The 11,915-nt window shown below is 32.2% G+C and overlaps 1 protein-coding gene across 1 annotated transcript in view; it reads left to right on the forward strand.

Annotated features, from left to right (window-relative positions):
- The window catches only part of LOC107660296 (dentin sialophosphoprotein-like), a 35,087-nt gene that overhangs the window by 9,956 nt on the left and 13,216 nt on the right, over window positions 1-11,915 (forward strand). Inside the window, exons 5-7 of the mRNA XM_016449576.1 lie at window positions 1,286-1,351; window positions 3,118-3,198; window positions 9,756-9,836. Of these exons, the coding sequence (XP_016305062.1) occupies window positions 1,286-1,351; window positions 3,118-3,198; window positions 9,756-9,836 (228 nt within the window). The remainder of the gene's footprint in view (window positions 1-1,285; window positions 1,352-3,117; window positions 3,199-9,755; window positions 9,837-11,915) is intronic.

Raw genomic sequence — 11,915 nt, forward strand, 5'->3', positions numbered from 1 at the left:
CATCTAAATGCCACTTCAGATGCAGCTTCTGTGTTGATTTAATTTGCTTGGTAACAGCCCAAATGTCTTATTATTCTAGTTCCCTGATTAAATGTAAGACTTTGACTCAAAAGATAATGGACACTTTTAGAAAAAATGGCTTTATAAAGGTAAAAATGCCCATAAAATGCAAAAATCAGTTTAAACTTATTGGAAAAGATTAATTTCTATCAGTATGAACTGACCACCACACAGAATATGAAGAATATTAAAAACATTAGGAGTCAGCTGTCCACGGCAGTCCTTAAGATACCAGCACAATAACACACTCAGCAAAATATCGTCTAATTATCGTTATCGATAAAATCCCAGAAAATATCGAGATATAATTTTTTGTCAATATCGCACACCCCTACCTTATTGTGTATTTTTCTTCAGATCAAAGCTTCTAATATTGTGATTAATCGTAGAGCCGGTTGTTTCGGTTCATGTCTTAAAACTCTTTAATGTACGATTTATTTTTTAACATTAGAAATTTAAATAGAGTAAAAACTAGCTAACTGTGAACACAATCATTTGAATTCCGCTAGTCTGACAAGTTGCATTGAATATTGATCGATCGTTGGGTTTACGTTGGTTTGCAGCCATTAAAGAACCAATGATTACTGAGCGTTCATACCGAATGTGACTGTTTAATTGTCCCATTTGTAGTTTCTGCTTCGCATCATTGAGCCAAGCTTGACTCAATCGACCGCTGTTGCGTTTTTCACTAAGAGTATAAAACTCTTAGCAGCAGCTGTGGGAGCGGTCAGTGCTATTTCATGTTCTTTGGATCTCGTTTTTATTGTCTGTGCTCCAGATCCGCGGCTCAGCTCAAGGCTTTCGGCCAGCTGAATTATCGTCATCATCATAACCACGATGCCCAGCATTGATTCGCTCCCTCCAAACGCACACCTTCTCGATTACATTAGCAACACTGGCCCACTGACGCACCAACATGTTGTTCCAGTAAATACCGAGGTCTGATGCCAGACAGGCCTGCGCTTCTGTCCACCAAACCTGAGAGCCAGTTTACTGCCGTTCATTCTGAGTTTCTTTACTGGAAAAACACATTTGCTGTTGGCCTTCAGTCTGAGCTTCTAGCAACATAACGGCGTCTTTCTGTTAGAACATCTTGACCTGAGTTCAGTGCATCTCATCAAGCTGATGGTCAAATTATTGCTCTGATGTGAGTCAGTAAGTCCGAAGCTGGACGTATGTGGTCTGGAACCGGTTTTAACTCAGTTTTCTGGCTTTGTTCCTGCAGGGAAGGACGGTTCTACTGGCATCTGAAGATCCATTTTCCTCAGAGCGACGCGGTTTATTCAGAGAGGTATAAAAACCCTTCTCGTTTCACATTTAGTAGGGCCATATTATAGAATTATAAGAATGAAATAAATCTAGTTAAACCATTAAATCAGAATCCAGAAAAATTAAAACAGAAAACATAGAATTTGGGGGGGGGGAATCAAATGGGTTTCATAAGGCCATAAAATATCATTTTTGATAATATAATGATATATAAGATAATATAATTAATATATTTTGATTAATTAGTTTTATTTAAATTTTTGTATTGATCAGTTAATTTATTGGTAAAATTGAATGTAACCATTAAAACTGAATCCAGAAAATCAAAATGGAAAACACAGAATTTGAGAAAAAATGAAACAGGATTTTGGGAAAAAAATTGTATGGATTTCTTTTGGCCCCCAAAAAGATTTTTTTGTTAAACTTTTATTTAATAAATAAATTAATTAACTGGACATGGTTTTTGATTGTTAAAATTTAATTAAACCATTCAAATGGAATCCAGAATAGTCAAAATTTAAAAAATGTAATTTTGGAAAAAAATAAAAAAGTAAAATAAATAAAATGGATTTCATATGGTCCTAAAAATGTATTTAAAAAAACTTTTAATTAATACATTTAAATTCATTAGATAAGCTTTTTAATTGTTAAAAATTTTAATAATTAAAGTTTTGTGAATTCAATTGATTAGACATGTATTTTAATTATTAAAATGTATTAAACTATTAAAACTGAATCCATCAAAATTAAAATGGGAAATAAACAATTTAATTTGTGGAAAAAATCAAACCGTTTCCAATTTGGGCCAAAAAAAAAAAAAAGTACAATTTTTAATTCATTTTTCAATTAATTATTTTAATAATCAATCAATTTATTAGTAACATTTTAACATTTAATTTAACCATTAAGATGGAATCCAGAAACATTAAAATGGAAAAAAAAACAAACAAACTGTGATTTGAGAAAAAATATTAATTGTTAACTTAAATTAATTAATGAATAAACAATTAATGTGATGACAAACCAGTAGTCATGAGAAGCATAAAAGCAAACGTTAATAAAAAAAATTGAAGTAATCACTCTCTCGACCAGTGTAATGACTTTTATATCATTCCAAATCCATTAAACTAGATACTTTGAAGAACATTTCAGACTAACCATGTCTGTCAAGAGCCAAAACCACTATTTCAAGCCCTTAATCAACCATTATATGTTAGATAAATGGCAAGCAGAAAGGGAAGAATGTCAAAATGACAAATGATTTTAAATCAGTCCTGGGGTGGGAGAAATATGCGTCTGGCCTCTTAAAACCAGACATGACTTGTTGTGTATTAGACTGACTCATTGGCATTTATTGACCAAAATTTCAATATTGTAGCACTAACTTGATGGTAAAACATGTCGGTTTGCCCAGTTCTTATCATTAGACAATGATTTTTACCAGAAAAACCTACAGGATGGATTGTTTTGTGAGCTAGAGCCAGAAAAACTGTTTTATAATCACAAGTATCTTATAATCCAAGAATCATTTATAGAGTTTGTTTTGTTTAGTCTTTTTTTCTGAATTGTGTAAAATGTTCGTAATCATTCTATTGTCTGTTGAAAGTTGAATCTGTGTCTGCCACGTAATAGCCTGTGAAGCTGATATAGCAATAAACTTGAATACAACCATTAACCAACCAAAAAACACCATAAGTGTTTTGAAATGTTGAATGGGCAAGAGTTGCATGATGTTTCTCCAAAAAAATGAGGGTGAGGTTTTTATTATTCGATTGTCCCTTTCCTCAGGTGTCCTGATAACCGGCAGCTCAATCAGATTCTCAACGACTACATTCATCCTTCAGAATCAGATCCAGTCAAACGGCAGAAGTATGTATCGCTCACTCAAACATCCACACGTTTCGTCAATGCCACATTTATCCCACTTTTGCATTAACTTGCATTGATATCAAGCTTCCGCAGGTTTTCATGGTTGCGGTTGCCAGATTTCAAGAGTTTAAATCTCCCAACCAGAGCTTTTCTTTTAAACATATGCATTTTATGCCTGATCTTTTACTTGATTTTCCCAAACTGGTGGCCATGAGCACACTTTGCTACAAAAAAACACCAACGAACTTATATGCTGGAATTAAGCGATCTCCATTGAGAGATTCTGCTCAAATGAAATTTCACTGTTTCAGCTTTTCAGAGAAGCTTTTTACAGATTTGAATAGTTTTTTGTTATGTAAAGAGTGCTAATGCATACGATAAATATAATAAATCAGAAAACTACAAGAAGTTAAATAAACTCTGTGTATTAGTTGCTGTTCCATTGATTTGTGCTTATTTGTGTGCAGTAATTCTAATGAAATGTGAAAAGAAATGAGACCAGTCGTGATTAATGGTGGCAATTGTAATTCATTAGCAAAATAATCATATTTAAGTGTTATCGTGCAACCCTACAAGTTTATATAGGTCAAAGTAAAGTAAATCCTCTAAATTACAGTTTTGAGTGTGTACGGACAGAGCTGCGATGATTGACACCGTTGTAACCATTTTATTTATTTTTTTGTCGTTTTGCCATCTCACGTTTGGTATCCGATATTTTTGACCAAAGTATAATTACAGAGACCAAAGACTCGTTATGTTCGGCAATTTTAACTAAACCATTGTCGACAGAGCCATTGTGTTTTGTTAATGTTTGGAAGGATGCTTCGCAGAGCGCGCTCTTGAAGGGTTGCCATGTCCACTTTTTATAAGCGACACTTATTAATATGGATACAACCAATAATCACTATCGGCAGACAAAAGCAATTATTTACACTATCGACCATTGGCGGATTGTTTAATAACAGCCGATGATCAGAGCTGATACTATACTGTCAATCTAAAGGGGGCGTAAAATCTTGTAAAACAGCAACTTGCGTGAAGAAAATGTTTCTTGTGTCAAATTTAAAGCTGTCTGAGGTAAAGCAATAATAACGCATTAACGCAGCGCCGTTGATACGGGTTTTATTTGACTCTATGAGTCACCCGTATTTCAAGCCAAGGTTGCCAGATCCTAGGTTTTCCCTTCAACAAAACATCATTTGTAGCACACCTCCAATACAATTATCGCAAAGCGTTTGTGCTCTGTTACTTCTGATAAGAAACAAAGTCTCAGCTTTCTAATCATGTACATTTTATCACAAAATTCAAACAATAAATGCCGTTTTGATGCTCTTAAATGTGGCGCGACAGATCGCTGTAGCAGCTTCAGTTCAAGGGCGAGTCCCTTCCACTTTAATACAAGTTATAGCACAGAATAAACATGAATGAACATCAGAAGGTTTTGAAAGATAAATTAAAACTTACTGACATGTATCAAGTCTCGTGTAATCGCTCAATCAGTGTTTCAACCGAAAGAAAGACATCAAATAAAACCGCTTGTGAACAATGTCACGTAACATTGCATTCACCTCAGGAAAATTATCCAGTATTTGTTAGTTACCTATAAAAAACACTAGAGGGAGCTTATGTAATGTTAATTTGGCCTGTATATGTATATTTGAATAAATCTGTCATGAAGACGAGTTTTTATGAAAACTACCTTATGTGCAATTGACATTTTTATTTCTGTGTGATTATTATATCTGAAAATAAATAGCGTTGAATATAATAGTTTCGTTGTTCATTTTAACCTCCCTGTGTAGTTTACAGCATTAGTTGGCAGTGATTTTTTTTTTTCCTTAAAGCTAAACTATCGATATCGGCAGATATCATTCTGAATTATCGGCTATCGGATCAGCTGAGAAATTTCATATCGGTGCGTCCCAACTTATTAAACATCTTTGGGCTTGTTTTTTGGGTTTGTAAAGTGATCCGCTTTATGGAGCTAATAAGGTAGGCAGGTGTAGGTTGCGATATTTTGGATTTAAGTTTATTATGGGCTATGTTCTTATTTGCTGTTTTTTTAAAGTAAGATCTGGCAACCCTAATGAGTCAAAACGTACCTCGTTCACTGTGATTTCACAACAAATTAAACCATTTTTTATTTTCAGTGAAATCAATGTAATACATTTTTGTTCGATAATATTTTTTCTTTTGTATTTTGAGAGAATTTCATGGTACTGTTTAATATTTATGCAATAATTATGATCAATTTTTCCCATTGAAAATAATACAAAAATGTATTTTCTAATATTTTTCTATTACTTTTCAATTATGGCAGTATTTCACGTTAAAATAGAGACAATGCCTTTAAAATCCATTTTTTGAAGGCAGATTAGTGCCATCTGGTGGGAGTAAAAAAAGAAAAACATCTGAAATTCTGTGCTTTAGCCACTAGATTCCTATAGAGCTCTGTAGAAAAGACTTATAAATTCTCTAGTTGTTTTTAGACATAAATACTTTTTTTTTTTCTTTTTTTTTTTTTTGGTACTGTTTAATATTTATGCAATAATTATGATCAATTTTTCCCATTGAAAATAATACAAAAATGTATTTTCTAATATTTTTCTATTACTTTTCAATTATGGCAGTATTTCACGTTAAAATAGAGACAATGCCTTTAAAATCCATTTTTTGAAGGCAGATTAGTGCCATCTGGTGGGAGTAAAAAAAGAAAAACATCTGAAATTCTGTGCTTTAGCCACTAGATTCCTATAGAGCTCTGTAGAAAAGACTTATAAATTCTCTAGTTGTTTTTAGACATAAATACTTTTTTTTTTTCTTTTTTTTTTTTTGTAAGTTGTGGATTTGGATTTATATTTAGACATTAATTTTTTTTTTTTTTTACAACCATTTAGCTTTTTCGAATCAAAGCCACAATTTTTTTTTTTTGTGGTCACATAGCGACTGCCATAAAAGTCAGCGAGTTTCGTACCATTCCAATGAAGTAGCGATTTTTACAATTTCTAAACATTTATTTTTTCTGGTCTAAAATGACCGAACAACACCAGAGGGTTAAATACGTCATTAACAACTAGTTGTTGGTTCCATACATGCCACATAGAATTTTTCAGGAGTTAATTCCGTTTTAGAATGCGGCTGTCAATCTGTAAATGACTGAACTGTATGCGAATAGAACAGGATTGAACACTAATAGGTGAATTGACAACCATGAATTGTTCGTGGCCTTATCGTGGCGTTGAACCCGCCATCAAAACATGCTCAGACGTTTTCACATTTCTTGATCATCTGCTTCTCATTTCGGATGTTTAATGCAAAACTCGATGACTTTTTATGGCTGAAATGTGGCCTAAGTGCAGCATTGTCAGTCAGTGAGATTGTGTCTGGCCCTTTTTGTCAGTTTATTGATGTCAGGCTCACAGGGGAAAAACTGGGACAGATTCATTTTTTAACTTTTCCACAAAATGCAGTAATGACTTGACTATTAACTTGATGAAGTGGAGGATTTTCTGTTTATTGTTTCTTCGTGGAGCCGTTTTAGGGCCATTTGGATCAGCACATCGTTATGATGACTTGCAGATCAACAGAATCGAAGCTGCGGTTTGGAGTTAGAAATAAACTCTTTTCAGTGTGATAATAGGCCACAAAATCAACACTAGAATAGGTGTCTTTGCTCTTAAATCCAGGCATCTTTTGAAGGGAGCGTTTGATAGAAATGAATGTGAAAACCGACACTGACGTTCAGCAGCTGAAGAGTTTTACCTCAGAGATCAGTGCTGAGTCATATTATTCAATAACAGAAACTCATTAAGCATGAACAGACGAGTCGATTAAAGTGTTGGAAATATTAACTTTAAAGGGATAGTTCACCCAGAAATGAGCATTTGCTGAAAGTTTACTCACTCTCAGACCATTCAAGATTAGGATGAGTTTGTTTCTTCATCAGATTTGTAGAAATGTAGCATTGCATCAGTGTCTCAGCAAAGGATGCTCTGCAGTGAATGGGTGCCGTCAGAATGAGAGTCCAAACAGCTGATAAAAACATCACAATAATCCACAGCACTCCAGTCCATCAGTTAACATCTGGAGAAGACAAAAGCTGAAACGAATGCAGCATTAAGACGTTTTTAACTAAAATACATTGAGTCCATAATCCATAATAACTCTTCCTCCAGTGAAAAAGTGTTCTGGTCTGAATCAGGAGAGAAATCTGCACAGATCAAGCAGCGTTTAAACAGCTGTAAACTAATCTGTGACTGGATTCTGATGTGAGAGACAACAGCAGATGCACTTTTTCACTGAAGGAAGTGTTATTATGGATTATGAACTCGTATTTTAGTTAAAAACATCTTAATGCTGGATTTGTTTCTTACAAACACGCAGCTTTTTAAAACAGACAGCACAGAATTTCTGAAAAAATAAAACATTTCAAAAGGCCCTATTATTGTTCAAATTTGTATAAACTATTAAATTGTTAAAGTTTTATCAATTCAGTTGATTATATGTGCTTTTTGATTGATAGAATTGAATTAGACCATTAAAATGGAATCCAGAAAAATGGAAATGGAAAACATGGAATTTGGGGAAAATAAAATGTACAGTAATTATTGTTAAACCTTTAATACATTTTTTTTTTTTGCATATATGTCATGATTTTAATTTGTTAGACATGCTTTTTGATTACTAAAATTGAATCCAAAAAATGAAAACAGAAAAATCAGACTTTAGGAAAAAATAAAACCGATTTCATAGGACCCTAAAAATGTCATTTTTGTTAAGCCTTTAATAAAATGTTGTTTAATTGTACAAGTTCCATGATTTCAGTTAGTAAGAAATGCTTTTGGAGTACTAAAGTGAATCCGGGAATTTATTAATTTATTTTCCACCGAAGAGAGAAACTGATCTACATCTGGGATGGCCTGAGGGCGAGCAAACTTTCAGCAAACGAACGTATCTCTGCTGATCTTACAGCCGTCTTAATTGTAGCTAATTGTGTTTAGAAAACATCCAACAAACCAAATTAGCTGAACTTCTCCTCCTAAACGGTCTCAGATGTTCAGCAGCTCAGCATCACGTTCACAGCTTTTCTCCATCGTCTCTGTTTGCTAGCGACTGGATTGTTTATATTTCAGGAGTCGTCTGTCAGAACATGTTCCACGCTTCCATCTAGATGCTTTTGTGTGCTTTGGAGAAAATCGGAACCTTCGGCTCGGTTTGGATTCTGACTGATTCGGATGAAAACGCTGAAATCACACATTAGAGTCCAGGCATAGAAATGGACTTTACTGTAACATTACATTTGGGTGAATAAATCAAAAGTAGGCCAGGAACTTAATCAAACTGTGATTGGACTATTGTCTGTAAATATAAAAGCAAGCGAGTCACTTCACCAGCATTTGATAAAACTGTCATCAGATACAGAAATTCAGAGGTCTTCACTATAATCCCCCAAATTAAGTTTATTTAACTTAAATAAATTCTGACGCAAAATGCAGGAATATCGTACAGTAGAATGTACGATAAAAAATAATATAATATAAAATAATAATAATAATAATAATAATAATACAAAAATTTAACTTTATTTATTTTAATTCACTTAATAGTTTATTTTTATTGTATTTATTAATTTAATTAATTTACATGTGTATGTGTATGTATGTAAAACAAATATATATTTTTTTTTTTTTTTTTTTTTTTTTTTAAATATATATATAAAAATTATATATATATACACATATTTTTACTTTAGTTCTTTAACAATAATAATTATAATAAAATTATTATTTTTTTTATTTTTAAGTAATATCACAGTTTTTCCTCCGTTTTCTTTTTAACAGTCAACATCTGTTGTGCAGCACTTTGTTTGCCAAAAAGTGCAATAATTGTTACATTTTATTTGATTATACTTCAAAATATCGTTTTTTTAAGCCTTCATTTGATTACCACTGTTTTTGATATTAAATCTGTATTAAATCCAGAAAAGTCTAAACAGGCGATACACACCTGAGATGGCTGGAGGGTGAGTAAATCATGGTGTAATTTTCATTTTTGGGTGAACTGTCCCTTTAAAACCAGATTTGCTCAAGTGGTGCTTGTGAGATGTCGTATAGGTCAGACGAGATGGAGTCGTGCCTTTTTGCTTAAAGGCGAAGACCCCGCTTTCCATGAAGCATACTATATTTCAGTCGACTGTCCTGGTTTTAATGCAAGGAGAAGACTTTTGTATGAAGTACACGCACTCGGGGACTTTTACCAGAAAAGATTTTCACGTGTTTATTCAAAAAATCTTGTATAATTTTAACTGCTGTATTTTTGTGTTTGTTTGGTTTTTATTTTGTGCTTATGTCACTCTTGTATTATCCCAGCCTTAGATGCTGACATGGCAAAATAAATAAATATCACACTGCGTCTTTCCTTCCAAACATGTGTGTCACCGCGAGCGTATCGTCACACACTCGCGTCGAGGGAGGACACACACAGCATTATGTGGATGTACAGTGTTTGTTTGGGGTTTTTTCTCTGGAGAACGCTGATTTGATGTGTTGTGTTTCCAGGTTAAAGGTGTACGTCCGCACTCCTCGGGAGGACATCCGAGTCTTTCTGAAGTCAGAGCAAACACAACCCAACTCTCTCAGGTAAGATGCGGCCTTTTTTTGTCTGTATTTATTTATTTATTCATTACTTTATTTATTTTACTTTATCATGTATTATTGTTTATTAATGAATTGAAGTTTTACATACATACATATTTAATTATTTAATAATTATTTATTTGTTTGGTTACCAATTTATTCATTAAAATAATTGTATTTATTTATTTTATTTTAATTATGTATTTTAGTTAAATATCATTAGTTAATAATCATGTATTATTTATTACGTCGGTTCCTAAATTTATGTATTAATTCATTTGATTTATTTATTTATTCATTTATTTAATTTTGTTGTTGTTGTTGTTTTACTTTATCATGTATTGTTGTTTATTAATGCATTAATGTTGTTATTATATATTTATACTTACTTAATTATTATTTTTTAGTTTGGTTCCCAATTTATACATTCAATAATTGTATTTATTTATTTAAATTATGTATTTTAGTTAAATATAGTTAGTTAATAATCATGTATTATTTATTATCCTCCTGAGAACCAGAAATAAAAAGCTTTGTGAATTTAGTATTTTTTCATGTCATTACATTGTTTAGAGCATAAGAAAAAATGGTAAAATAACATTTTTGAAAAATGATATTTTATTCATAAGTTATGCTATGTCCTCTGTAGAGGACACCAGGACTCAGTTTTTCTAAAAATAAAATGACAAGAGTAGACATGAAAAGACAAAAACAATGGCAATTTTTTTTAAATCACCAATCAATTTTTAGGTTTCAGGATTTTTTTATAACTAACTTTGTTTAAGGATGGTTCTCAACTGTTATAAAATATATAACAAAATGATTTGATATACCATTTTGCTTTATGCAATATGTGTGTAAAAATTCCATAAACTGGTTTTCCCATTAAGCACAATGTTATCTATACACTGTGTAATTTGCATATTAAAGTGCTGTTGGGACAGCATGTTGAAAAAAGAAGTGTAATAATGGGAGTAGTAATTGGCCAGATTTTCATAATAATATCTAATATTTCATAAGAATATTGATATGTAATTTGTTTTCCTATTCAATTCTTTTGTCTCCCAAAATGTATAATAAACATGCTTTTAGTCCTGGTGTCCTCTACAGTGGACATGTATGAAATCATGTCCTGTTTCATAACAGAAAGTCATATTTTGATTTGAAACCCCATAACATTTTCCTGAGATGTTGATTTATGACAAACAATTTGAGAATTCATCAGATTTAAATTATAATTACAAAATATTATCGTATTTCCATAAGGATGTACAATTTTATCACTAAATTAATGTCAGCCATTTTTAAAAACCAAGGAGAGGGAGTGGTCATGGTGAAACATCCAATCATTTAGTATCTCTGGAAAGCCCTGTATCTGTGGAAAGCCCTGAATGTGCTCTGTACAGGACTCCAGACTTCAAACTGTGACATGTGAGGTCTCAGAGAAATCACTAAAATATAATGTCCTCTACAGAGGCAAAAACTCCATAGCTGGGTCTCAGGAGGTTATGTCGGTTCCTAAATTTATGTATTAATTAATTTTATTTATTTGTTTATTGTTTTATTTTATATATTTTATTTATTAATGTATTTTGTTTTACATCATTTATACATTTAGTTTATATATTTTTTTTATATCATTATTTTATTAATTAATCAATTTAGTAAATAATTATTTATTAATTTGGTTCCCAAATTGTCAAAATATCTAAATTTTTTTAAATACTTATTCTCGTCAAAATCATTAAAACTTCATTGATCAAAAGCTGTGATAAAATGATTTAAATGATATAATTGGCAACATTGACTGTTTTGGGCAACAACAAAAAAATCACTCTTTTAATGCATTCCGGCAATTATATCAAACCAAATACTGCCAAAAAACTGAAAAAAATATTATGATATAATCTTATCGCTTCATATAGAACAAGCTGACCAGCTCTCGAAGTAAAAACATGTTGTAGTGTTATCGTTGTGTTGACGTTCTCGTGTGTTTTCAGCTTCCTGTCCTCATCAATGCTGTGTGTGAGTGTGTGTGAGTGTGTGTGAGTGTGTGTGAGTGTGTGTGTGTGTGAGTGTGTG

The sequence above is a fragment of the Sinocyclocheilus anshuiensis genome, unplaced genomic scaffold (genome assembly GCF_001515605.1).
Source record: "Sinocyclocheilus anshuiensis isolate Anshui unplaced genomic scaffold, SAMN03320099.WGS_v1.1 scaffold1457, whole genome shotgun sequence".
Taxonomy (NCBI): Eukaryota; Metazoa; Chordata; class Actinopteri; order Cypriniformes; family Cyprinidae; genus Sinocyclocheilus; species Sinocyclocheilus anshuiensis.